Here is a 22,205-nt window from a genome sequence, read left to right as displayed (position 1 = left end):
ATTTCTGTACCTGTTTCCTTCCTTCCTGGGGAAGGAAGCTAATAAAGAAGCTGACAATGTATTGATCTTAGTAGTGCCAGCAATATGAGCTGTCATTAAAATAATGTCCATTAACCCCTGTTTTTCAGAAAAAGGGGAAGAAGCAGGCAACTGGACTAGAACTCATGAAATCTGGAAATAAACAACGCTCACCTATTTCTGTGGAATTTGGGGGAAGAGTTTGGTCATGCTTTCAAATTCTTTTGTACAGCTATAATTAAAGCTCATGCTCTTAGAACATGTACCCTTAAATCTCAGATATTAACCTTGATTTTTATCCTCGGATAGATCTCCCTACAAGCTGAGGCTTTAAGAAAAATACCAGTTAGCATGAAACTAGGGATAAACTGTGGTTCTTTTCAAAACTTTTAGGAGAGCTCCTGTATGCTACGTTAGTAACTCTCTTCTAATCATGTTGTAGAAATGCGGGATACATGTATTGGTGATGTGTGTTGGCAGTTTTTTAACTTGGATTGGGTTTTTTTTATGTCTATTGCAGCTCAAGATGTCTAAAAAAATCCATGGAGGCTCTGTTGTGGAGATGCAAGGAGATGAAATGACACGGGTCATCTGGGAACTGATTAAAGAAAAGCTGATTTTTCCTTATGTAGATCTGGATTTGCACAGGTAATGGCTCTTTATGACACACAGCCACTTTGTACTGCAATTTGCATGTGTTATTAGGCATTGATAATGTTTCACTTAGCACTGAGAGCCTTATAGCTCCTCCTGCACTAGTGCAGAGAGGCTAACTAGTCCTTTTTATACTGGTAAAGTTCCCAGCAGACTTCCCTGGTCAACTTACCGAAGGGCCAACCTCACTAAGTACTCTGGAAAACATGGGCTCGTGGCGAAGGTATTTTGTCAAAGTCTGTTGGCAGCCCTTCTGGGGGTCCTCACCGCAATAAGCGGTAAATGTTTAATTGTGAGTTAGCTTTTTCCTGTACTGTGCCTCTAAGAAGGTCTCTCACAGGCATGGTCTGCATTTTTATCTCCTCTGTCTTGGCTTTCCAGCACCTGAGCAGTCTTCATGGCTTCCTGCAGCCTTAACAATTAGAAACATGGGGTGTTTGAGCCACTCCCTGACTTGAAGCCTGGCATCTGTGGACTCTGAGCAGGTTTATGGCTTCTTGCCATCTGTTTGAAGATCTACCCCTAGGGCAAAAGGGTGGTTGTAGGGCACAGAGCGTGCCCTGATGTCTGTGAGCTTGAGCTCTGCTACTGGCAGTGTGAGCTAACTGCTGCTCAAGCCTAGGCTGTGCTCTTACTCTCCCTTCTGGAAAAAACAAATAGTAGCAGCTGGTATGGCAAAAGGGACATGTTATCTACAGCGTCTGGTCAAGCAGAACAAATAATCTCTTCCTTTTCTAGTCACTGAGCTATAATTATTAGAGAAGTATCCAACTGCATTGCTTCCAGACATGTGGATGGAGGCCTTCAACAGTAGCTGCCATTATTAAACCCACAAGTCTGACCTCTTCCCCTGCTCCTGGAGTCATTTGTATGCCACCTACATCAGGCTTTCTGCTTGCTGGTGTTGAGAACTAAGCAAACAGGAACCAGCAGCATAATACATGCACACAGTCTTGAGAACATCCCTTTTCAAAGAGGGGTGGGAGGAGGGAAAGCAGACCCCTGGCTGAGGCAGCACAATGGTTAGATTCATGTACAGCTGGCTATGCTTCAGGGCTGTCCCACACTGGGCACCCGTTGTTCTTCAAAAGCTATTAAAACAGTGAGTGTGGGAAACATGCTTCCTCTGACTGTTTGAGGGGAATATTGGGAGTTTTGCTGGCAGAGCAGGATTGTGGGTCCATTGTCAAAGCAGTTTTTGATTTGAAGCCTAGTGTAGCTTCATATACTCAGTATATGAAGGAAGCCATAACCCTCAGCACAAGAGGTTGGAAATAAAGGCCTGTATTCGTCTGGGGATTGTGCTGCTCCATACTGTTAGAATCCCAGACTGAAACCTTCCATTGCCAGGAAGCTCAGAAGGGAAGGCAGAGGAGATACTGGCCACGTCCATGTTGGCAGAGGGCCTCAGCCATAAACTGAAGCTGTCCTTTCTCCAGCCTCCTACCAGCAGCAGAATTATCAGTGTATGAGCCTATGTTTTCTTCTACTCCAGTTGCATTTGCACTGGAAGAGGGATAACTTAAGTTACGGCAGAGTGCTGGAACTACACTCACAGACACATATAGGGTCTGGTTTCTTTCCTGTTGGACACGAACAAATGTCCTGGGAAGTTCTGAACGCCTTTGTGGGTTTGTTACAGCTATGACCTGGGTATTGAGCATCGTGATGCTACAAATGATAAAGTAACTGTGGAAGCTGCTGAAGCCATAAAGAAATACAACGTTGGCATAAAGTGTGCGACCATCACTCCTGATGAGAAAAGAGTGGAGGAGTTCAAGTTGAAGCAGATGTGGAAGTCTCCCAATGGGACAATTAGAAACATCCTAGGTGGCACTGTCTTCAGGGAGGCTATTATCTGCAAGAACATTCCCCGGCTTGTGTCTGGATGGGTGAAACCCATTGTCATTGGCCGTCACGCTTATGGAGATCAAGTGAGTCACTTCAGTGCTTACCCCTCTTTTTATCTGAACAAGCTTACTCCTGACTGGTATAGAGCTACAAAGACTTAGACATCGCTGTGCTGCTGCTTTATTCCTTGCACTCCACCTGGGAGTGGGTCCTTGCTAACACTTTATACAGCACCTGCTGAAGTGTGGGAGAGCGTGGTTCATGCCTCTGTTCCTTAGACAGTGTAGCTATGTAAACAGCATTCAGGGGTCTGTGCTTGGATTAGGTAGGTCTGTACCTAAACACAGGGTATACCTCCTCTAAGTTATTTTTCTTCACCTCTGCAGAATGTCTTTAGAAAATATCCTTTATATTGCCCATCTTCTTGCTTCTCAGAATGACTTTTTGGTGGCAAATGTTGCTTGCAGCAAAAGTGGATCTGAGTGGTTTGTTGTGTTTTTGTTGTTTCTTTTTTTTTTTTAAAGAAGTGGGCAAAGTGGCCTTATGTGTGTGGGTATGGTTTTGTTTTCTTTATTTTTTTAAACTGTGATTTGCTTCTTAAACTTACTTGCACAGCACTCCTGCAGAGCTCTCCTGACAGAGGTAGTACAAGACCATGGAAAGCTCTGGCATGGCACTCAGTGTAGTGGCCTTTGGGCAGCCCAGAGGACAAGAATCAGCCATACTGTTCTCCATGGGTAATGATACATTGTAAAGCAGCCAAACATGACAAAAGGAAAGTCTTCTAGAAGGCTTAAATAGATGGGTAAACCCACAAACTGAGGGCAAATCATAAGGTTAGCTGGAGTGGGAAGGTAAAAGAATAAAGTTCCAAGAGGAAAATAATTGCAGAGCCCTAACACTAGAGAAGAATGGAGTTCGACATCCTTAACAGTACTGAATAATTGAGAAGGTCAAAATAATAATAGGAAACAGTGGATTAAAGGGGAGGATTGAAACCCTGCCAAAGTATGAGATTAAGGTGAAAGAAATAATACAAGAACATGTAAAGGACATATGAGCAAGATACTTTTGTAACTTCAGAACAACTCAGGGAACCGATTTGCTCAATAGGAGGGAAACTACGTGGAAGAGGATGATGAATTTCAAGGAAATGTAACTTCTAATAGTACTGTTCAGGACAGTTGGGAAGGTGAGACACTATTTAAACTTGAAGTACATGTTGGCTCTTCTTTTGAATCTATGTAGCTCAGAGGAGCAAAATGTATACCCATTTACAGAATTCAAAGAATTCTTACTACAAATTGGCCTTTCAGTTGTTGTATGATGGATAGAAATAATGGCTTTTGTTAAGGTGCTGTATGATCCCCCTTATTCATGAGATCAGTAGGTGTGATATGAACGGCTTTTTTTTTGAGGCAGGGAGAGGAGCCTTTCTACTCACAGGCAACACTGAATATTTTGCACTTTAAAACTTCAGTGCCTCTGCAAAAATATATACTCTGCCAACTGATGGGGCCCAAGAATCTATAAGCTTTTTCCCTTAAAGAGGCAGATCTCTTCTGAAAGAGGCAGACTCTTGACCACTTGTCTTTCTAATATCTAGTAAAATAATCTGATGACCACATGGCTGAGTAAACAGAACCTGTTCAATGGGGTTTTTTGGTACAACTCTTTATGCTTTTCTGCACCCTACCTTCCCAAATGCAAGTTGACTTTTATGGTTTGGTCCTCCTGATTAAAAAAAAAAAGCCATGACGATTTTTTTTTTTTTTTTTTAACCAGTACAGAGCAACTGATTTTGTGGTACCTGGACCTGGAAAAGTAGAGATGACCTACACTCCAGCAGATGGAGGCAAACCAGTCACATATCTGGTCCATAACTTTGAAAGTAAGTATTATCCCTAAGTTGTGATTAAAACTGATATTTTTGGTTCAATTCAATCTTGAAGAATTAGATAAATTTGTTTGATGGCAAAATATGACTTTGAGGTAGACAGGGGAAGAAGGTCTGGGCTGCCTTCATTTATCTGGGAAATACTGAAAGTTACTTGAAATCTTCCTGAGATCAAAAAGGCATATCAAACACACAATCATACCAGACTGGCCACATGTCATGCTCCTTGTATGATGATTCTGGCAACAGTGTGTGTGTTTTTTTGCTCAGAGGGAAACTTTCTATCTAAACAGGGCTTGACCTAAGGGGAGATATATGTGAGAACAATTTGGGTATATTTCTTTCTGGTTTTAGTTTGTCTTACTGGGCTTTATATACATTTGCTGTTTGTGCCCTTCTTTATTAAGCAATCTGTTTTTCAATAGAAATGAAAATTTACACTTACTGTGCAAAGTGGAAAGGAGATTTGACAAGGATGCTGCTGACTCTGTAGACTCTGTTTTAACAGATGCAGTCCCAAAGGTATTGGTGTCCCTACTAACAATATTGCTGTGCTGGTTGTAGACATTGCTAGGCTTAGGAAGAGAAGTCCTGATATTGCTGGGCTTTGCTGCATGAAAACAATTACACACATGTTACTGGAACCCAGGGTGTTTCTCTTGTGATGTCTTCCTGAATCTTGCCCCTAAAGTCATCTCTCTTGCCTATCAGTGATCAAAGGGTTCAGGATTTGAATCCTTATGGTGACTTATGTATGTGAGTGTGCAATTTTTTTTTCTAGCTACAAAGACCTAATACATCCATGTAAACCACAGAATCCTAGTTTTTATGCAGTTGGCATGGCAAACAGGTACCAAGACTGCCGTATGACAGCTCTTTTGTAATACTTGATTACTCTGGCGTTCTTGGTCACAGAAGCCTAAATCTCTGTTATCTCTTGTTGTACAGCCTTTCATCTGGAGTTCACGTGCTTTGCTGCCAGTCCTAATCTGTTTTCATTTGGTTGGTGACTGGTGAGCCTGTGTTGGAGACATCTGGCAGTTACATGCCAGTCTGATTCACTGCTCTGCATTGCATCAGCAAGCAGAAAGCAAGGAAGTGCAAAGATGGCAGATTACTGCTGTTGCTCTGGGGCAACTCCCCTCCCGACATAACTGTTGTGCCAGTATATCTTTGCAATGCATAAGGAAAGCTTGTCATATTGTTATACTCATATGTTCAACCTTGACACTGAATCAAGATTTTAGTGTGCAGTAGGATTGTATGATTGCAACAAGAGGTTTTTCTTACCTATGTGCAAATACGTATTTGAATAAAACTTAGTATCTGTCATCCAGCAACTATGAAATCATGGCTCCATAGGACACAGTCTCTGTAGCTGATCAAATCCTGTTCTGTCCTTGACTCACTAAGGGAGGCAGGGGGACAATGTGTATTATTTTCACTGGTAACAACAGGAATTTCATTCCCTGCCAGTATCAACTTTAAATGACCTTGCTGTCTTGGCAAGCAGATAAACATCCTTTGGCTTCCCCTCTTCATTCTGCATGCATGTACATATAATAACAAGCATGTGGAGGTAGGGACAAATGGATATTAGGAAAGGGTACTTTCAAAAATAAAAAATACATTAAAAAAAAAACCACAACAAAAACCTCCAAAACTGGTGTGTTTCCAGAGCAAAGATCCCTAATAAAAGTACTGTGCAACAAACTAGAGAGGTGGTGGTACTGCAGGGCTTAAAATTAAGTACATGGTATCTACTTTTCATGAGAAACACAAAGAGCTGTGCTCTGAAGATGACAGAATTTTTCATGAAGCCCTATACCCTACTTTCACCCACAATCAGCCTCTCCCATGATCTGAATGCTGCGTTGCCCCAGGTGAGCTGGGCTGTAAGTTTAAGGCACTTCCATTCTGGCTGCTAACACATCTGTATTACATAGTCTAAGTCGTGTGAGTGTTGGTAGTTCCTCAGAGCCTTCTCAGGACTTCCCCTTGCACTCAGATGACTGACATGGTCTTCCCACAATCTGCTGGAAGTTAGCCTGAGCAGATGACACAAACCTGCAGGGTAGGCCAAACACATGTGCTGAAAAGATGCAGGAATTCATGTGAGGACTTGTTTACCTGAGCTAGGCAAAGCAGCTAACTGCTGGAGTCGGTTCTGCAGTGCAGTCAAAGCCTGAAGGTACAAGGCACTTAAGATGAGAGCAAACCCATTTCTAGCTTTGACTGAGAGCCCTGCTCCAAACTGCTGCCTGCTGCTTTGATAGAAAAATACTCTATTATTTATCTGGCTAGTAGGAGTTCAAGCATGCTCATTCCTGTCACAGTTTTGCTGCTTAGGCTGGATTAGGAAGGAACTTCTTAGAGGTATTAGATCACAGTATTAAGATGTACGTAGCTGTAAAACAAAACCACCTTCCTGTCCATCCATCACAGGGCTGCTGAAGCTTTGAGCTGATAGTGCAAAGCAAATCTTCTCCTGAAAGAACCAGCCTTAAATTGAGAGCTATATCAAGGCATCTGGGGATAACGGCAGTCTGCCTGCCACAGTATGCTATGGGGAGACTGTCACATCCTTAACCAAAACTAAATCTAGTCAATTCCTATCTGTTTTTCCTCCACTAACAGGCTGTGGTGGTGTAGCCATGGGAATGTACAATCTTGACCAGTCTATCAAGGATTTTGCACATAGTTCCTTCCAAATGGCACTGTCTAAAGGCTGGCCCCTCTACATGAGTACCAAGAACACCATCCTGAAACGATACGATGGCCGTTTTAAAGACATCTTCCAAGAGATCTATGACAGGTAACTAGGATAGTTGCATACTTCCTACTGCAACGCATAAGTCTGCAGCAGAAACATCCTGTCCATCCTCATGAGCTGCTACAGTTAATTCAGCATTTTCAGACACTCAGCAGCACTTTGGGGTGTATGTGCAGTTTCCCTGTCGCAGTCTCTTGTCCTGCAGGACACAGTACTCAACGTTTAAGGCTCTGCTAAATGTGGCTGTGGTGTTCATGTCTCCTAACAAAGAGTCACAGCTTCTCTGTGGGCTCCTCTGTGATTCTGAAGCAGCTTTGCAATGTCCTAACAAAGCAAGCGAGGGAAAAAAAGAGTGAAGTGGATGCAAATTTTTTTTTTCTCTCTCTTATCTCTGTGCACCTCAGTATGCACAATTACTTGCACAAATTATGCAATCCCTGTTTTTATGTATGTGCCAAGGTGTTCTGGTTTTTGTTTTGCAGAGAATACAAGTCCCAGTTTGAAGCCAAAAAAATCTGGTATGAGCATAGGCTCATTGATGACATGGTTGCTCAGGCCCTGAAATCTGAAGGAGGCTTTGTCTGGGCCTGCAAGAACTATGATGGGGATGTGCAGTCTGACTCTGTTGCACAAGGTATGAGATGTTTTCTGCGCTACACTGAAGTAGACTTAGTAGCAGTGTCATGTGACCTTGTGCCATATCTTATGTCATGTCTTGAGGTGGTGCTGGGTCTCAGAACTTACATTTCAAACCTGGGGCCGGTCATGGACATACCTGGCAGGCAAAGAATTTCTGATTTCACTTTTACAAGAAAATCCATCGACTGAAGACTGCATAGTTGTACTTCTTTACATAATAACTGATAGGCTTTCTGTTCTGATGGAAGGTAGCCAGGCAGCTGGGATTCTGTCACGGACAGCTTGAGTTAAGCTGACTGGTGGTGCACATACTGGCAGGTGCTCTTCAAGACCTAAAGCTACCTGTCGGGTGTAAAGACAGAGATTGATAGGTTAAACTTTACAGACTTGATCAAAATCCTATATAACCAAGATGCCCGGTGCCAAAACAAATATGGATGCAGAAACACAAAGGGCAAGATGTATGGCTTATTTTATTACATAAAATAAGCTCTTTCTAAAGTAAAGCCAGTAAACTGCCTCCCACAGAACAAGGATGGGTGTTGGAGTACTGAACAAAGAAGCTTTCAAAGACACAGATCTCTGAAAGTGTTAGAAGTGATGTGAATGTCCAGTTTTGCTAAAGCAGATGCTCTTGATACGAAGTAGGTTTGTTTCCTATCACCCTGTGGGAAGATCGCAATTGGCAGCCCAACACTGCTTATTTAGGATTCTTTGTTCTCATGCTGCACCTTTTCAGTAAAAATCTGTCCAGCAAGTGAGGTGAGAATATTAATTTTCTTGAAATGGTGCAGAATGTCTGCGTATCTATATCTCATGGTTCAACAGCACTTTCTGTTCAGACAAGCTGTTAATTTGATGTGTCAGGACTAGCCAGTTAGTTGCAGCAGCAGCACTGCTGTTCAGGAGTATTCTCACATCAAGGCTGGGAGGATGTAGGGGGACTGTAGAATATGGGGACAAAGGGGAATTTAAGGGGGCTGTCCAAAGGAGACGCTGAACTTTTTAAACTGTGTATTCTGTAGGCTATGGCTCTCTGGGGATGATGACCAGTGTGCTGATCTGTCCTGATGGAAAGACTGTTGAAGCAGAAGCTGCTCACGGCACAGTTACTCGTCACTACCGCATGCACCAGAAAGGCCAAGAAACCTCCACTAACCCCATTGGTGAGCTGCTTTTCACTGCCCTTTAGTGATCTCTACACTTGAAAGAACAGGTTTGAGCAAGAACATCTGCATCCTTTCTGCAGAGAATTGCACCACTGAGTGGTGAAACTGGTAGTTCATAATGCATTTTTCTTCCATGGAGACAGCTGCAGCCTGGAGCAAAAACAAGCTGGGATGGAGTGAGTATGAGCAATAAGCTAGACCTAATCTAGCCTGAGACATGCTCTCACTGTTCAGCAAACAATGGGTTTATAGCCACAATGGCCTTAAGGTTTAGGTTGGTTGGTTTTTTATTTTACTCCCCTTCCTGATACTCCAAAAGACCCAGCCACGCTCCAAACCATGTACATACTTAAAGTGTAATTGCACCTAGAATGGGAAATGAGGGAAAGAATCCTCTATGATTGCACAGGGACTAGAGTGTAATGTAATACCAGGAGGAAGACTGCACCCGTCTATCATAAGGACAACTTTCTGTGTGACCACAGAGTCCTACTGCTGGTCATTCTTTCTGACTTGGGCAGGAACAAAATAAGACAAAATGGCATGCACAGAGATTGGTGGAGGCAGTGAGTACTTTCTAGGGTTTGCTTTTCTTTAGAAAATGCAAAGGATATCTAAATGAAAATAAATGTTCTGTCTGTTTTCAGTTTTATTAATATCAAAAAATAATTACTGTTCCACATGACAGTTTAGAGCAACGTCCAGGGAGTTCTAGGACAGAGTAACCTAGTGTTCTCTTTCAGCCTCCATCTTCGCGTGGACAAGAGGACTGGCTCACAGAGCTAAGCTGGACAACAACACTAGCCTCAAGAACTTCGCGGTTGCTCTGGAAGAAGTCTGCATTGAGACCATCGAATCTGGCTTCATGACAAAGGACCTTGCTGCCTGTATCAAAGGCCTACCTAAGTAAGTGTATGAAGTAATCAGCTGTGCTTGAAGAAGGCTGTTTTATTTGGTGTTTCTGAATAGCATTTGCTGGAACGTTATTTTAGTATAGTGAAGAACTGCTGGAGTCTGGTCACAGAACAGGGGTCATCTGTACCCAGTGCTGTGCAAACAGAAGATGAGACCCTCTTTGCCCCAGGTAGCTTAGTCTAGGTTGCTCTGCTATTGTACCAAGTGCATGGGAAAAGAAATAGAGAAGGAACTGCAAAGATTTCTCTTACGACAGGCTGGCCACATTGGCCGGATCCTGCCCTGTCCATTTATTAGGACGGAGACCTACTTCAATGCAAAATACCACCTGGCTACCTCTTCTCTGCAGCCTTTTGGCAAAAACATCAGCCTGATGAGTAAGATAATTCTGTTGGTTTTAGAGGCAAGACTTCGAGTTCTTTGAACAGTCTTCCCCTGCTTTTGAGCATTTGAGTGGCTTTACAACTAATGTCTGTCTTGTTTTGTTTCCACCCCTCAGTGTCACACGCTCTGACTACCTGAACACCTTTGAGTTCATGGACAAGCTTGCTGAAAACTTGAAGGGGAAGCTGGCCTCTCTGCCCAAACTTTAAGGCCTGGGTTCTACTCAAGTTCCACTAACAAAGTGTCTCCCACTTACACCAGAGTGTAAGTGGCACTGTATCACACTGTTGTGTATCATTTCAAATACTCGACAAAAATTGAACGTGTATACTTTTTAAAATGTTTAAAAGATCATGTTTTCTTAAACCCCTTGAGCTGCTGGGCTAGGCCTTACTTTTGCTAAGCAGCTGAATGTGATAGTATTCAAGCTCAATGTGGGTCTGGATTCCTAAAGTCATTCACAGCAGACCTGAGGTTTCTCCCCATGACTTTATGATCTGCGTTTCTTTTCTCTCTTCCTCTCAGACTGAAAGCCAGTCTGTGTCACAGCTCTGGTCCAACCAGTGGTGACTTACTGTCCAACAGACCTTAGAAATCAGAACCGTCCTCATCTTTCCAGTACTGTCCACTAACTATAAGTGAGCTCACAGGGCTATGCCAGCTCTACTGCAGCCCCTCTCTTACTTAATTTATCTTTTAATGCCAACTAGAGCCTGGTATCCTGATACTAAGGGATTTGGTCCCATTGCTACAGTGAGGACTGTAGCATTTGAGAAGAAGCACTTAGTAAATGCTGGAAATAAGCCCTATAGGCTAAGAGCCTAATAAAGCCATGCTGCAGTGTCTAAATGCAGGTCATGCATTTAGTTATACTCCTCCCAACTGGATGTGAAGCATAGGAACTGTTACCTCTTCCCCCACCCTGCAGTTCATAAAGGTGCAAAACTTTTCTCCAGTTGTCTGGGCTCTTACTTACCCTTCCTGTTATGTGATACAGCAAGTCAGGTGATGATTGTGAAAAACTATTCCATCCATAATTTTGTGTTTGGGTTTTTTTAAAAGAATATTTTAGTTCAGACTGAAATAAAAGCCAACTAACATTATTTGAGTTCTCCTTCCTTTGTGTGATTAGCAGATACGGGGAGATTCTGCCCCAGAGACTCCAGTACCTTTCAGCACAGTCCAGGACATGCTGGAACAGACTGTTGGAATGTGATATAAACACAAAATAATCTCTCCCTTCTTACAGTAGATTTTTTTAGTTTGTTCTGCCCCGTGGCAAAATGTCATCTGTAGTGTGGTGGTAAGCATCAGGTAGTGCACAAGAACTAAACTTGAAGGTACCACTTCCATTGAAACTGTATTTTGGGACATAGCAGCTCAAACTGAGATATCACCACTTAACAAAGACTGTATGTGAGAGAAGCTCTCACCCTGCAGCTGACTAGCTATGTATGTTAGTTAGGGTAGAAATCCAACATTAGGCTAGATCAGCTGGTATTAGCATTTGTTTTGGGATAAGCGTGTGTTTGAAATGCAGCTCTGCAACTGCTAGCAGCTGTCGCTATGCCTTCAATATGGCTAAACACAGTAGTCTCTTATTAGCACAAGCATGTAGATGCAGCTGGAAAAAGTCTGACCCAGAGAAGCAACAGAAATAAGCATTGGGAACATCTGGAGATCTATGTTCCTGCCCAGCTTCTGACATCAGTAGTTCAAATTACTGTGCCACAGTCAATCAGGTCACACTACAGCAGCAGCTCTGACAAATTCCCTGTTATTTACTAGCTCCTACCCAGCTTCCAGAGTTACAGAATACCAGAGAAAGCTTACTGCCTTTCAGGAAACTGAAAAAATATAAGGGGCATTTTTAAATCTTACACTTTTTGTTTGTTTGACTTAACAGTGTAGCCACCAGCACTTGTGCACAAAGACTTTGTAGACAAAGACCCCAGCATTTAAAGACAGAGAGGGGGAGGGCATGGAATAAATGTCACAAAGCTTTTATACTGTTCACATAGAAGACTTTATTTAGACTTCAAAATTAAAATAAAAAATAAGCTATGCAAAATATTAGAGATATTCTAGCAAAGATGCACAAGCCCCTAGGAGCTTGGGGAGTTCAACCACTATTTTACTTCTGGCTCCATGTCTCTTCCCATTGTTATTAGCTTGCCTGCCTTGGCACTGGGACTTCCTTCAGGAAGCCATTCTTTTTCTTCTTTGATCTTCTTGATCTTTTCTTTGGCTTTGGCAGCTTTCTTCTTTTTGCTTTTGCAGAGAGAGGAGTGGAAGAAGTCCATGTTTGTAAATGGGTCGCCCTGCCTCAGTTTGCTGCATAACCAAAAGGGTTAGGTTGAACCATCAAGGTATTTCTTGAATACGTGTATGATTTCAGTCTCTAAAGTTTGACTTTACTGAAATGCTTGCACTACAAGATGACTGAGTGGTACAGTTTGTTCCTTGTTCAGTACAGGAACAGCTGTACCAGTACAGAGTACCTTCTGACTCAGTACAACTAACTCCTCACAGAAAGTTCAAACTGTGACACTTTTCAGGGAAAACACATTGTTATGCTATTGCATAATACTAAGTCATCATTTTAGGAGTTAAATGGTTCTTTACAGTAGCTGTTGGATATACTAACTTTACAGTTTCTTAGGGAAAAGATGCAGCTACTTGTTTAGGTACTTGTATCTACCAGAAAAAGCAAATATAGATATAGCCTGCTTACAGGGGAGAACCCTCCTCAAGACCTCATATTTCCTTCACTGAAACCCAATTAAAGTGAAAGAATTACTCAGTTGTTGTATAAAACTTTAGATATCACAGAAGGCAGCAAGTGAAATTAGGGCTTTCAGTGAGGGAAATAACATCTTTGGTAGCTTGTTACCAGAAGCTTGCCCATGCATCTGTGCTAATATGGAATTCTGGCTTGACCACACTGGTAGAAGAAGAGGGTCACAGAAATACAAAGCATTAAGAGGAACTTAAAGACAAGCGAGAGAGAGAGAGCAGCCCTTGAGAGTGAGCACACAAGAGCAGAGCAGGGATCGCAGCACAGGAACAGTCATGGGAAGGAATAGTTTAAAGCCCAACCTGTTGAGTTTTGGCTCTGCGTAGCAGGCTGGATGTTGTCTCCGCCTGGATGAGCGCCCTGACACTTCTTCCAAGCTGGAGGAAGGCAAAGTCCTCGCATTAGTCAAGTCCTGTAGTGGCCTGATCTCTGCAAAAGACGACATTCACATGTGAGTTGATCAAAGTGTTTCCAAATAATTTCCAGATATCCTTAGAAATACAGCTTCCAAATATAGGAGGGCTGCATTACCAGGTTTCTCTGAACACTGCACAATTGTGAATCCAATCATGTTCCCTCTAAACTCAGGAGACCATTTTTTGTCCAACAATCCCAGACCTGCTCCTCAAAAGTCAGCTCATGAATAAATTAGGTTCCTCACCAGAAAAAAAACACAGGTCACTAATATCATTGGTCCCTGATGTAGTAGAAAAATGATACAAAAATGATAGTTGATAGTTCTAATGCCCAGTAGCTTACAGCCTGGAGGAAAAAGCAAGCTTATGGAACCCAAGCACCCTACAAGAATTCCAGAAAGACAGGGATCCTGCCAGTGTTTACTGCAACTTTCAAAGTGAAGTTGGTCAAGAGGGGGAGGGCAGCAGAACAAAGTTTCTCCCTCTTTACAAAGTACAGCCTACTCTAGCTATAACAGGCCTGTTTGTCAACAACTACAGGAAGGGAAAACTGCATAAAACAACTCTCTGTAAAGAGTATCCAATATCAGTAAGCTCCCAAAAAGGCTCAGCTTAACTACTGTATTACCAGCCAAGGGATACACCCTCCAAATCCTTTTAAAAAAACAAACAAACAAAAAAAACAACCACAAACCACACCACACAACCAAGAGAATTCAGGTAGCTCCTGAAGAATTTCCACTGAAGATACCACCCAGAGGTATAAAGTCTGAATCCTTGCAGCGCTAACCATTCTGGACCAAAAGCCTGCTGCCATCATCATATTCTGTGCCCTAATGATGCTGACTTTAGTAGGCAGGGTCAGCATCAAATTATACTTTTCAACTGGTTGAGTAATTGATTTTCTAAATTGACAGGCACGCCCTGAAGATAGCAAGAGTGGTAAAATGGGACTCACAGCACATGCTCCTAGTCTTTTCCCAATATCTACACATGAAGAAGTGACCAGAAATTCTTATAAGAATGCTGATAAATTAGAAGCTAACACAGCCACAGAAATGACTGGCCAGCACAAGTGGAAGTATGAATGGTATACTGGGCACTGACCTTTAACTCTGAAAAAAGAGAGGAGAGGAAGAAAAATACAAGCATTTATTGCATGGATTTTGGCACATATCTCCAAATACAGGTTCCCTCCCCAGCCTACCACCTACCAGGTTCCTGTGATGGTGTGCTGCGAGAACTTGACTCAGCCTGGTTTCTTTCCCCAGGTATTTCCTCTGCAGTTTTTTCTTTCAGTATCGCGGAGCTTTCTGGCCAAACAGAGGATTTCTCTGGCATTCTGTTGCCCCCAGTACTTAAGCTCTTGGAAACCAGTACATCTGTAAGCCCGGAGCTGACAGGCAAAGCTACAGAACAAGTCACAGAGGAGGATTCAAGACTGTGTGAAGTGTCCATAAGATTATTTGTAAGTGATATCTCAGCTATCTGCTCCTCCAGGAAGGCATCTGGCTCAGGCAGCAGATCTGTAATGCAGGAAAACTTGTGTGTCAGGACAGTTTGCTTGGATGCAAGTTCTGCTGAACTGCCAATGAGCACCTTGGCACCATCACTTTGTCTGGCCAGGGAATCAGTCTCTGGAGGACTGGAGGTGTTCCTCTTCCTCTGAGGCTTTGGTTTGGGATAAGCCTCTTTTTCTGAAGCATTCACATTGTTGTCAACTTTAGCTTGTCCCTTTTCTTGAAGGCCTCCTGTCTGTTTTCTACTGCTCTGAGCAGCTACCGCCCTCTGAACTCTGGGGATTTTGCTAGGTTTGCTACCAGGAATAGACCTGGGAGGTACAATTTCACCCCCTTCAAAATCTGTCTGGACACATGCCATGTTTTCTGCAAGATCCAAGGGACAGACAATGTAAGTTTTCCTGCTACGTTTAAGATTACCTGGCAAATCCTTTGTGCTCTCCTTAGCTATTCCTTGAACATCTATACATGGCCCGAAAACATCAGCTTCCTTTCTCTGATCACTACAACTGCTTTTCCTGACAGTCTTTTTCCTGCTTGTCCGCCTTCTTTTAGGCTGTTCTTCAGCTTTGGCCTCTGGTATTTTCACGCTGTTTGGGAGATTCTCCTCATCAGAGTCATCTATTTGCCTAATTATGTTAGTTTTTCTGTTGATTTTCTGTCTGATGCTCTTTGTGTTCACACTTGAGTCCTCTTGCAAAGCACGGGCACTTGAGGTCTCTTTCCTCAAAAGTGAATCTTGTAGACTGGAATCACCTGAGGGGATGTTGTGACTTGAGAAGCTATGAACTGTGGGTTTTGACAAGTTCTCCATGCTTTGGATCACAACATTAACTTCCTTCTTAACCTGCTGCAGCAAGTCACCACTTTCAAGACTGTGCAGGTGTGCTGGATTCACCACATGTGGTTTTCTGAGATCTCGGACTTCATCAGCAGAGCAGGAACATTGCTCCACATCACAGCCTCTGTTCTTCCTGTTGAAAGCCCCCACACAAGCCTTCTTCCCCACCTCAGAAACTTCAGACTCACTAGAACAGGTTGCAACTTTTAGCTGAAGAAGCTTCTTTGCATTTTGAGCACTCTTTTCACCTTGAAGTAGATCAGGACTGCTTTCTGCATTGTTTCTAATTGCATTTGTTTTCTTTTTCTCCGTGCTCGCTTTTTTAACAGTTGTTTTCTTACCAGTTTTACAGTTACCTTTGCTTTTAACCTTTATAGGAACAAACTCAGGGACTTGGATACAGCTGGGATCTGTTTCAACGCCACACCCAGTTTCTTTAGCCTGTGGCTGATCACAGAAAATCTCTTTACCCAAAGATTTTCTACCAGGAATAACAGTGGTTTGAGTAGGTGAAACCAGAGAGCTGGGAGATTTCAGCTGTGGCTGTGTGTTGCTCTTGCTGGAGCTGCTGCCGTCCTTTGTGATACTCCACCGATCAGCCTGAGTGGAACTGAGACATGGGAAGATATCCACACCAGAAGATGGAGTGCTTGTTGCAAACAGTGTGGAACGTTTTCTCCTCTGAGTAACATGCCCTTGTGAGAGACGATCAAATAACTGTTTTGCCATCTCATTGCCCTCACATGAAAGAGGGTGACTTTCACAGGCAAATGCTGGAAAATTGTTGGAATTTTGTTGGGTGGTACACAAGGCCTCTGTTGGAAAGACAAAATTCATTCCTAAGACTGAGAAATGCAGCAGGCAAATCCCATTTTTCCCCATACCACTAAAAACCATGCCCCACATGCTGCCACAAATCCAGAGCATAGAAAAAGCATGATTTCGCCTCTACAGGGGCTCCCCAAACTTACTGTGTAACAGATTGCTCAGCTGGCTCCCCTCAGAACAGAAAGGCAGCCCACAGCAAGATCCCTTAACCAGCCATAATATTTAGGAATGCATCTGTATGAGTTACTATTTACAGGGCAAACCCACAAGGAACAGAAGATGTGCATCTAGTCAGATTCTGCACCTTCAGAGGTTGCTGAAAATTTTATCTAAGCTCAGTGCCTATTACTCAGAAAGCCTGATGAGTGATCTTGAGCTATTGCAAACATGCCAGATATTCCCACCAAGACATACCATTCTAGGATACATGTAATTCTGGCAATATCAGCATCACTGAAGCATGCAGTTCCTAACAGTAATTAGGAGCTGCTGGAGTGATGGTTAGGAGCTAACTGGCACTGCATTCATTCATTTCTGAACACAGACACATGAAGTCATACGAGAAGAAAAGCAGAAGATGCAAATTTACCTCCAAAGATGTCAGAATCAAGAAAAGCCTCTTGTACTTCCATTGCTTTAGTTGGCTTCTTCTCATTCTCCTCCCAGTGGGACTGAGGCTTCTCAGCAGGTTGTGGTGGCAAAGTGTCTTTGGAGGCAACAGGCACAATTTCCAGGGGCTCATTAGAAGCAGGTCTCTGAAGATCTAGTGAGGATGTCTGTACTGCTGTGAAGCTGCCACCTTGCTGTCCTGCATCACACAGCTTGGGAATGGGCACCCTCATTGGCATCCCTGCAGCCCTGGTGAGAAGGAATAACAGCAAATGGAGCATGTTCCATACCTGTGACGGAATCCAGCAGAGTAGCTACAGCTTTCACCTCCATCAAAGTTTGGTGAAATACATTTCCGCAGGCTTCAAGTGCTAAAGAATGAACACTGCCCAGCCAGGACAGATTTCCCATTTTTGTGCAAGCACAACTCATAAGGAAAGCACACCACTGCAGACACAGAAACAGGAGAGAAATACACCAAGGCAACAAGGAAGTAAGGCTTTTCAGTGCACAGGTTTCAACCACAGGATAACCTTGCTGTAGAACACCAACGCAGCTGCTTGGAGGTATGTGTGTGAGCAGCCCCAGGGGTTCCCCTGTGTTCAAAGGGGAGACTAGACAGAGCAGAAAAGAACTTCAAATTCATTTTAAGAGATCCTGCTCCAAATTTCTTTCCAAAACACAAGTTTACATCATACAAGCAGATGTCTATTAAGCATTTATATGTAACAAACATCAAAGCAGACAGCTAAGGCACTCACTTAAGGAAATCTTGCAGTGTGTCCAGCTACAAAGGAAAAGCTACCTAAAAGCAATGTGCTTTCTAACAAAGCAGGGAGAAGGACCAGTTTATGCATAGACTTGTCACTAGGACAAATAAAACAAGAAGTGGCAGCAGAAAGACACAGAGTAAAGGAAAACATCAAGCAGCGGTGGTTTAGAGAAGACATCTCACGTAAAACAGACAACAGGGCACACACATAAAACATAAGTTTCGCATACAGAAATGCACAGAATCACAGAATGATAGGGGTTGGAAGGGACCTCGGGAGATCATCTAGTCAAACCCCCCAGACAGAGCAGGTTCACCTACAGCAGGTTGTACAGGACGGCGTCCAGGCGGGTTTTGAATGTCTCCAGAGTGGAAGACTACCACCTCTCTGGGCAGCCTGTTCCAGTGCTCTGCCACCCTCAAAGTAAAGAGGTTCCTCCTCATGTTTAGATGGAACTTCCCATGTTCAAGTTTGTGTCCATTACCTCTTGTCCTACCACTGGGCACCACTGAAAAAAGACTGGTCCCCTCCTCCTGGCACCCTCCCTTTAAGTATTAATAAGTATTGATAAGATCCCCCCTCAGTCTTCTCTTCTCCAGACTAAAAAGACCCAAGTCCCTCAGCCTTTCCTCATAAGAAAGATGTTCCAGTCCCCAATCATCTTTGTAGCCCTTTGCTGGACCCTCTCCAGCAGTTCCCTTCTTGAACCAGAGAGCCCAGAACTGGACGCAGTACTCCACGTGAGGCGTCACCAGGGCAGAGTAGAGTGGAAGGAAAACCTCCCTTGACCTGCTTGCCACTCTCTTCGTGATACACCCCAGGATGCCATTGGCTTTCTTGGGCCTCCAGGTCCCTTTCCACAGAGCTGCTCTCCAGGAGGCCAGCCCTTAACCTGTACTGATGCATGGGGTTATTCCTCCCCAGGCGCAGTACCCTACACTTGCCTTTGTTGAATTTCATAAGGTTTCTCTCTGCCCAACTCTCCAGCCTGTCCAAGTCACGCTGAATAGCAGCGCAGCCTTCCGGTGTGTCAGCCACCCCTCCCAGTTTTGTGTCATCAGCAAACTTGCTGATGGTACACTCTATCCCTTCATCCAGGTCATTGATGAATATATTGAACAGGACTGGACCCAGTACTGACCACTTGTTACAGACCTCCAACTAGAGTCTGTGCCACTGATTACAACCCTCTGAGCTCTACCTGTCAGCTAGTTTTCAATCCACCCCACTGTCCATTCATCTAACCCACACTTTCTAAGCTTGTCTACAAGGATGATGTGGGAGACGGTGTCAAAAGCCTAGCCAAAATCAAAGTAAAAAACATCCACCGCCCTCCCCTCATCTATCCATCCAGTCGTGCCATTGTAGAAGGCTATCCGATTAGTCAGACACAACTTCCTTTGGTGAATCCACATTGACTACTTCTGATAGCCTTCTTTTCCTCCAGATGCTTTGAGATGATGCCCAGAACAAGCTGTTCCATCATCTTTCCAGGGATGGAGGTGACAATTCAGGACAAGCTTGGTTATATCTGACATTTTAAGGCCTACCTCACAAGCTGACCATCTGCAATACCATTGGCCCAGCTATCTTCAGTCATGCTGCTCATGTGGCCATTGGGTAAGGATGCAGAACTTGTATGAAACTGGAAAACAGAGAAATAGAAGGGTGGTTTAAAGTGCTTCCAGTCCCCTGTGCAGTCTCCTGCACAGAAACAGCAGCAGCATTGTTTCACCCTGGAAAGTATGTCAAATACTGCCAATGACCCTCTCCCATTTAAAATTGCAAATTATGGAATAAATTGCAGCACAGTAAGATTCTGTCTCCACAGGCTTAAGGATGAAGTTAAACTAGTTCAGATAATCTGAGACTAAGAAGCAGGAATATTTTCCCACCCACAAGACAAATCGTACGGAAAGTATCCTATTCGCTATCCCAAGTTGCCATGGCAACACTTAAAAAAAAGAAATTGAAAAGAAGTCACAACCTGTCACAGCAGAAGAGCCTACTGGCCAATACAGCCAATGACCCAGAGGAAGGCAGGTTAAAACTGTAGCCTTTCCTACAGGAGCAGTTACCCCAGAAATCGTTAACACCAAGCTCAAAACAAGGATGCAGCCAGCACAATTCAAGCAAGCAAATAAAACAGCTGAAGTGTCAAACACTGAATAGAGCAGGCAACACAAAGCAAAAGACAGAGACAAACACAGCTCCCTTCCCAGAGCAGTGTGCTCACATTTCCCCTGATTTACCTCAGAGAGACGGGCCACCTTAACTGCAGACATAAGGTTTTCAAATTCTTTCAAGATGTTATTCTGTGTTGAGGTAATAAAGAGAGAGAAAACATGAAGACATTAAATCAAAACATCTATTCCAACAAGGATGCTGGTAGCCAGAGCAAGGCATGTTCTGGGGAGAACACAGCTTGGAAGAAAGTATGCAAATGAATGGTGACATTTTTCATATGCCAAGAGTATAGACAATCAGTGACAGCTCTCTCCTCCCAAGGTTGGGACACTAGCGCTGCATACCTTGCCCACCACCCCTCCCCATGCCAGCAACACTGTTAGTGCCATACCAGGAAGGAGAGCTTGTGCCGCAGCACAGCGTTCTGGAAGTGGCACTGCTCTACCTCCTTCTGCAAGATGGTCTTCTCCTGGGTGAGACGCTGTGCATTGGCTTTCTCTGCATTGAGGGCCAGGGCCAGTGCTTTATTGTTGTGCTTTAGGGAGACTTTAATAGTGGAGGAGTTGTCTGTAAGTGATAGAGAAATATCACACAGAATTAGCATCCAAGTTCTCAACCATGCCTCTTCCCATCATCATTCTCCCTCTTCCCAGAATAGCTTCCCTCAGGCTCAGATCTCCACAACTCAATAACCCACACACAAAGTCAGCAGTATAATTCCTTCCATCAATAGAAGTCTCCAGAGAACAGCAGGAAAAAGCTTCCTTAACAACCCGCAACACTTCAGACAGACACGCTCTCCATTGTTAAGTGGTTCACCCTCAGTCAGCAAGCTACTGCTTCAATTCTTAATGAACAATGGCATGATTCAGGTGCTGAGTTTAGAAATATATACTTCTGGCTTTGAACAAGTTTACCTATAGCTCTGAGTCCTCATCTCCATCCAAAACGAGGATAAAAACCTGCTTTCCTCTGTAGTAGCCCCTGAGCAGATTTAAATCCATGTTTCCCAATTTCAAAACAAATAAATAAAAGTAACAAAACCAGCTAACTTTTTCAAGGTAGTCCAAATTATCCCATGCAGTATTGTTGTATTATTTCCCCCATAAAAACAAATCACAGTTGGGCTACCCTCTGCACAGGATTGCATATACACTAGAATACTTTCCACACCTCTTATTTTTGCTGTTTGGATCCTGAGGACTCAATAACCCAGGCACAGCTATCTCATGCCATCTGAGATGCTGCTGCCAAGCAGCCTGTCACACCCCCAGCTGCTGCTCCAAAGGCTCTTCCTTAAAACTGCCACTCACAGATACCTCAGACACCTTTGGGCACCTCAAGCAGAAGCTGACACTCATGTGCAGGGTACTGAATTCACTAGAAACCCACAGGTGGAGAAGCAGCTGTTAAATGCAAGCTCTGCATAAGAGACAGCCACCCACCACCACGGTCACAACCAACGGCACAATTATTAGCTGCCAGCCTCTGCACATGCTGCAAGGTAAAATACACTCACTAATGTTTTTCTTTTTGATTTTTGATGCAAGCGAGGCATTCAACTTCGCAGTCCTCAAGGCACCGATTTTCTTCTCCCGCATCCGCTCTCTTACACCACTCAGGCTGAAGAAGGATGCTTCGGAAGCCTCCCAAGATGCCATGGCTGGAGAGAGCAACACCGAGCAGGGTCAGCATCCGTGTTCTTCCCCTCAGCAAGTACTTACCGGCCAAGACTTACGCTCCCCCCAAGAAGCTCACTTGCGGCCTCGTCGTCGTCGTCGTCCCTCCCACCCCATCCCGCTGACCTCCGCAGAGGAATAAGGCCGCAGGGGAGGCGGCAGGCACACGGCGCCGCGCCACACCTCGCCCCGACCTGCTCCCGGACATCGGCGGCCGCCCGGGACCGTTACAGCCCCTCCGCCGCCTCCCTCACG

General features: G+C 43.9%; 2 protein-coding genes across 2 annotated transcripts; one reads left to right on the top strand and one right to left on the bottom strand.

The window, feature by feature from the left end:
- The first annotated feature begins 536 nt into the window (after positions 1-536).
- Positions 537-10,799, top strand: IDH1 (isocitrate dehydrogenase 1 (NADP+), soluble). Its single transcript, XM_009890214.1, has 8 exons — positions 537-666; positions 2,315-2,606; positions 4,309-4,414; positions 7,058-7,235; positions 7,676-7,827; positions 8,858-8,998; positions 9,745-9,907; positions 10,416-10,799. The coding sequence occupies exons 1-8, from the start codon at positions 545-547 to the stop codon at positions 10,507-10,509; spliced, it is 1,248 nt and encodes a 415-aa protein (XP_009888516.1). The 5' UTR covers positions 537-544; the 3' UTR covers positions 10,510-10,799.
- Positions 10,800-12,975: 2,176 nt separating this feature from the next.
- Positions 12,976-21,932, bottom strand: LOC104291063 (shugoshin-like 2). Its single transcript, XM_009890260.1, has 8 exons — positions 21,791-21,932; positions 20,663-20,838; positions 20,337-20,399; positions 19,635-19,729; positions 17,292-17,560; positions 14,728-16,647; positions 13,400-13,526; positions 12,976-12,997 (listed from the first exon to the last, which is right to left on the bottom strand). The coding sequence occupies exons 1-8, from the start codon at positions 21,930-21,932 to the stop codon at positions 12,976-12,978; spliced, it is 2,814 nt and encodes a 937-aa protein (XP_009888562.1).
- Positions 21,933-22,205: the final 273 nt, after the last annotated feature.

The sequence above is a fragment of the Charadrius vociferus genome, unplaced genomic scaffold (assembly GCF_000708025.1).
Source record: "Charadrius vociferus isolate BGI_N301 unplaced genomic scaffold, ASM70802v2 scaffold147, whole genome shotgun sequence".
NCBI classification, from domain to species: domain Eukaryota; kingdom Metazoa; phylum Chordata; class Aves; order Charadriiformes; family Charadriidae; genus Charadrius; species Charadrius vociferus.
Note: the sequence above shows the minus strand (reverse complement) of the source record. Positions and strands in the feature narration are given on the sequence as shown.

Excerpts from the sequence above, each read along its gene's own strand:
- IDH1 (XM_009890214.1), top strand. The coding sequence starts at position 545 with ATGTCTAAAAAAATCCATGGAGGCTCTGTTGTGGAGATGCAAGGAGAT. Across the intron at positions 667-2,314 it reads GTAGATCTGGATTTGCACAG|CTATGACCTGGGTATTGAGC; the intron begins GTAATGGCTCTT and ends GGTTTGTTACAG. Across the intron at positions 2,607-4,308 it reads GTCACGCTTATGGAGATCAA|TACAGAGCAACTGATTTTGT; the intron begins GTGAGTCACTTC and ends TTTTTTAACCAG.
- LOC104291063 (XM_009890260.1), bottom strand. The coding sequence starts at position 21,932 with ATGGCATCTTGGGAGGCTTCCGAAGCATCCTTCTTCAGCCTGAGTGGT. Across the intron at positions 20,839-21,790 it reads AATCAAAAAGAAAAACATTA|ACAACTCCTCCACTATTAAA; the intron begins GTGAGTGTATTT and ends TATCACTTACAG. Across the intron at positions 17,561-19,634 it reads GCAGATGGTCAGCTTGTGAG|GGCTGCAGGGATGCCAATGA; the intron begins GTAGGCCTTAAA and ends CCTTCTCACCAG.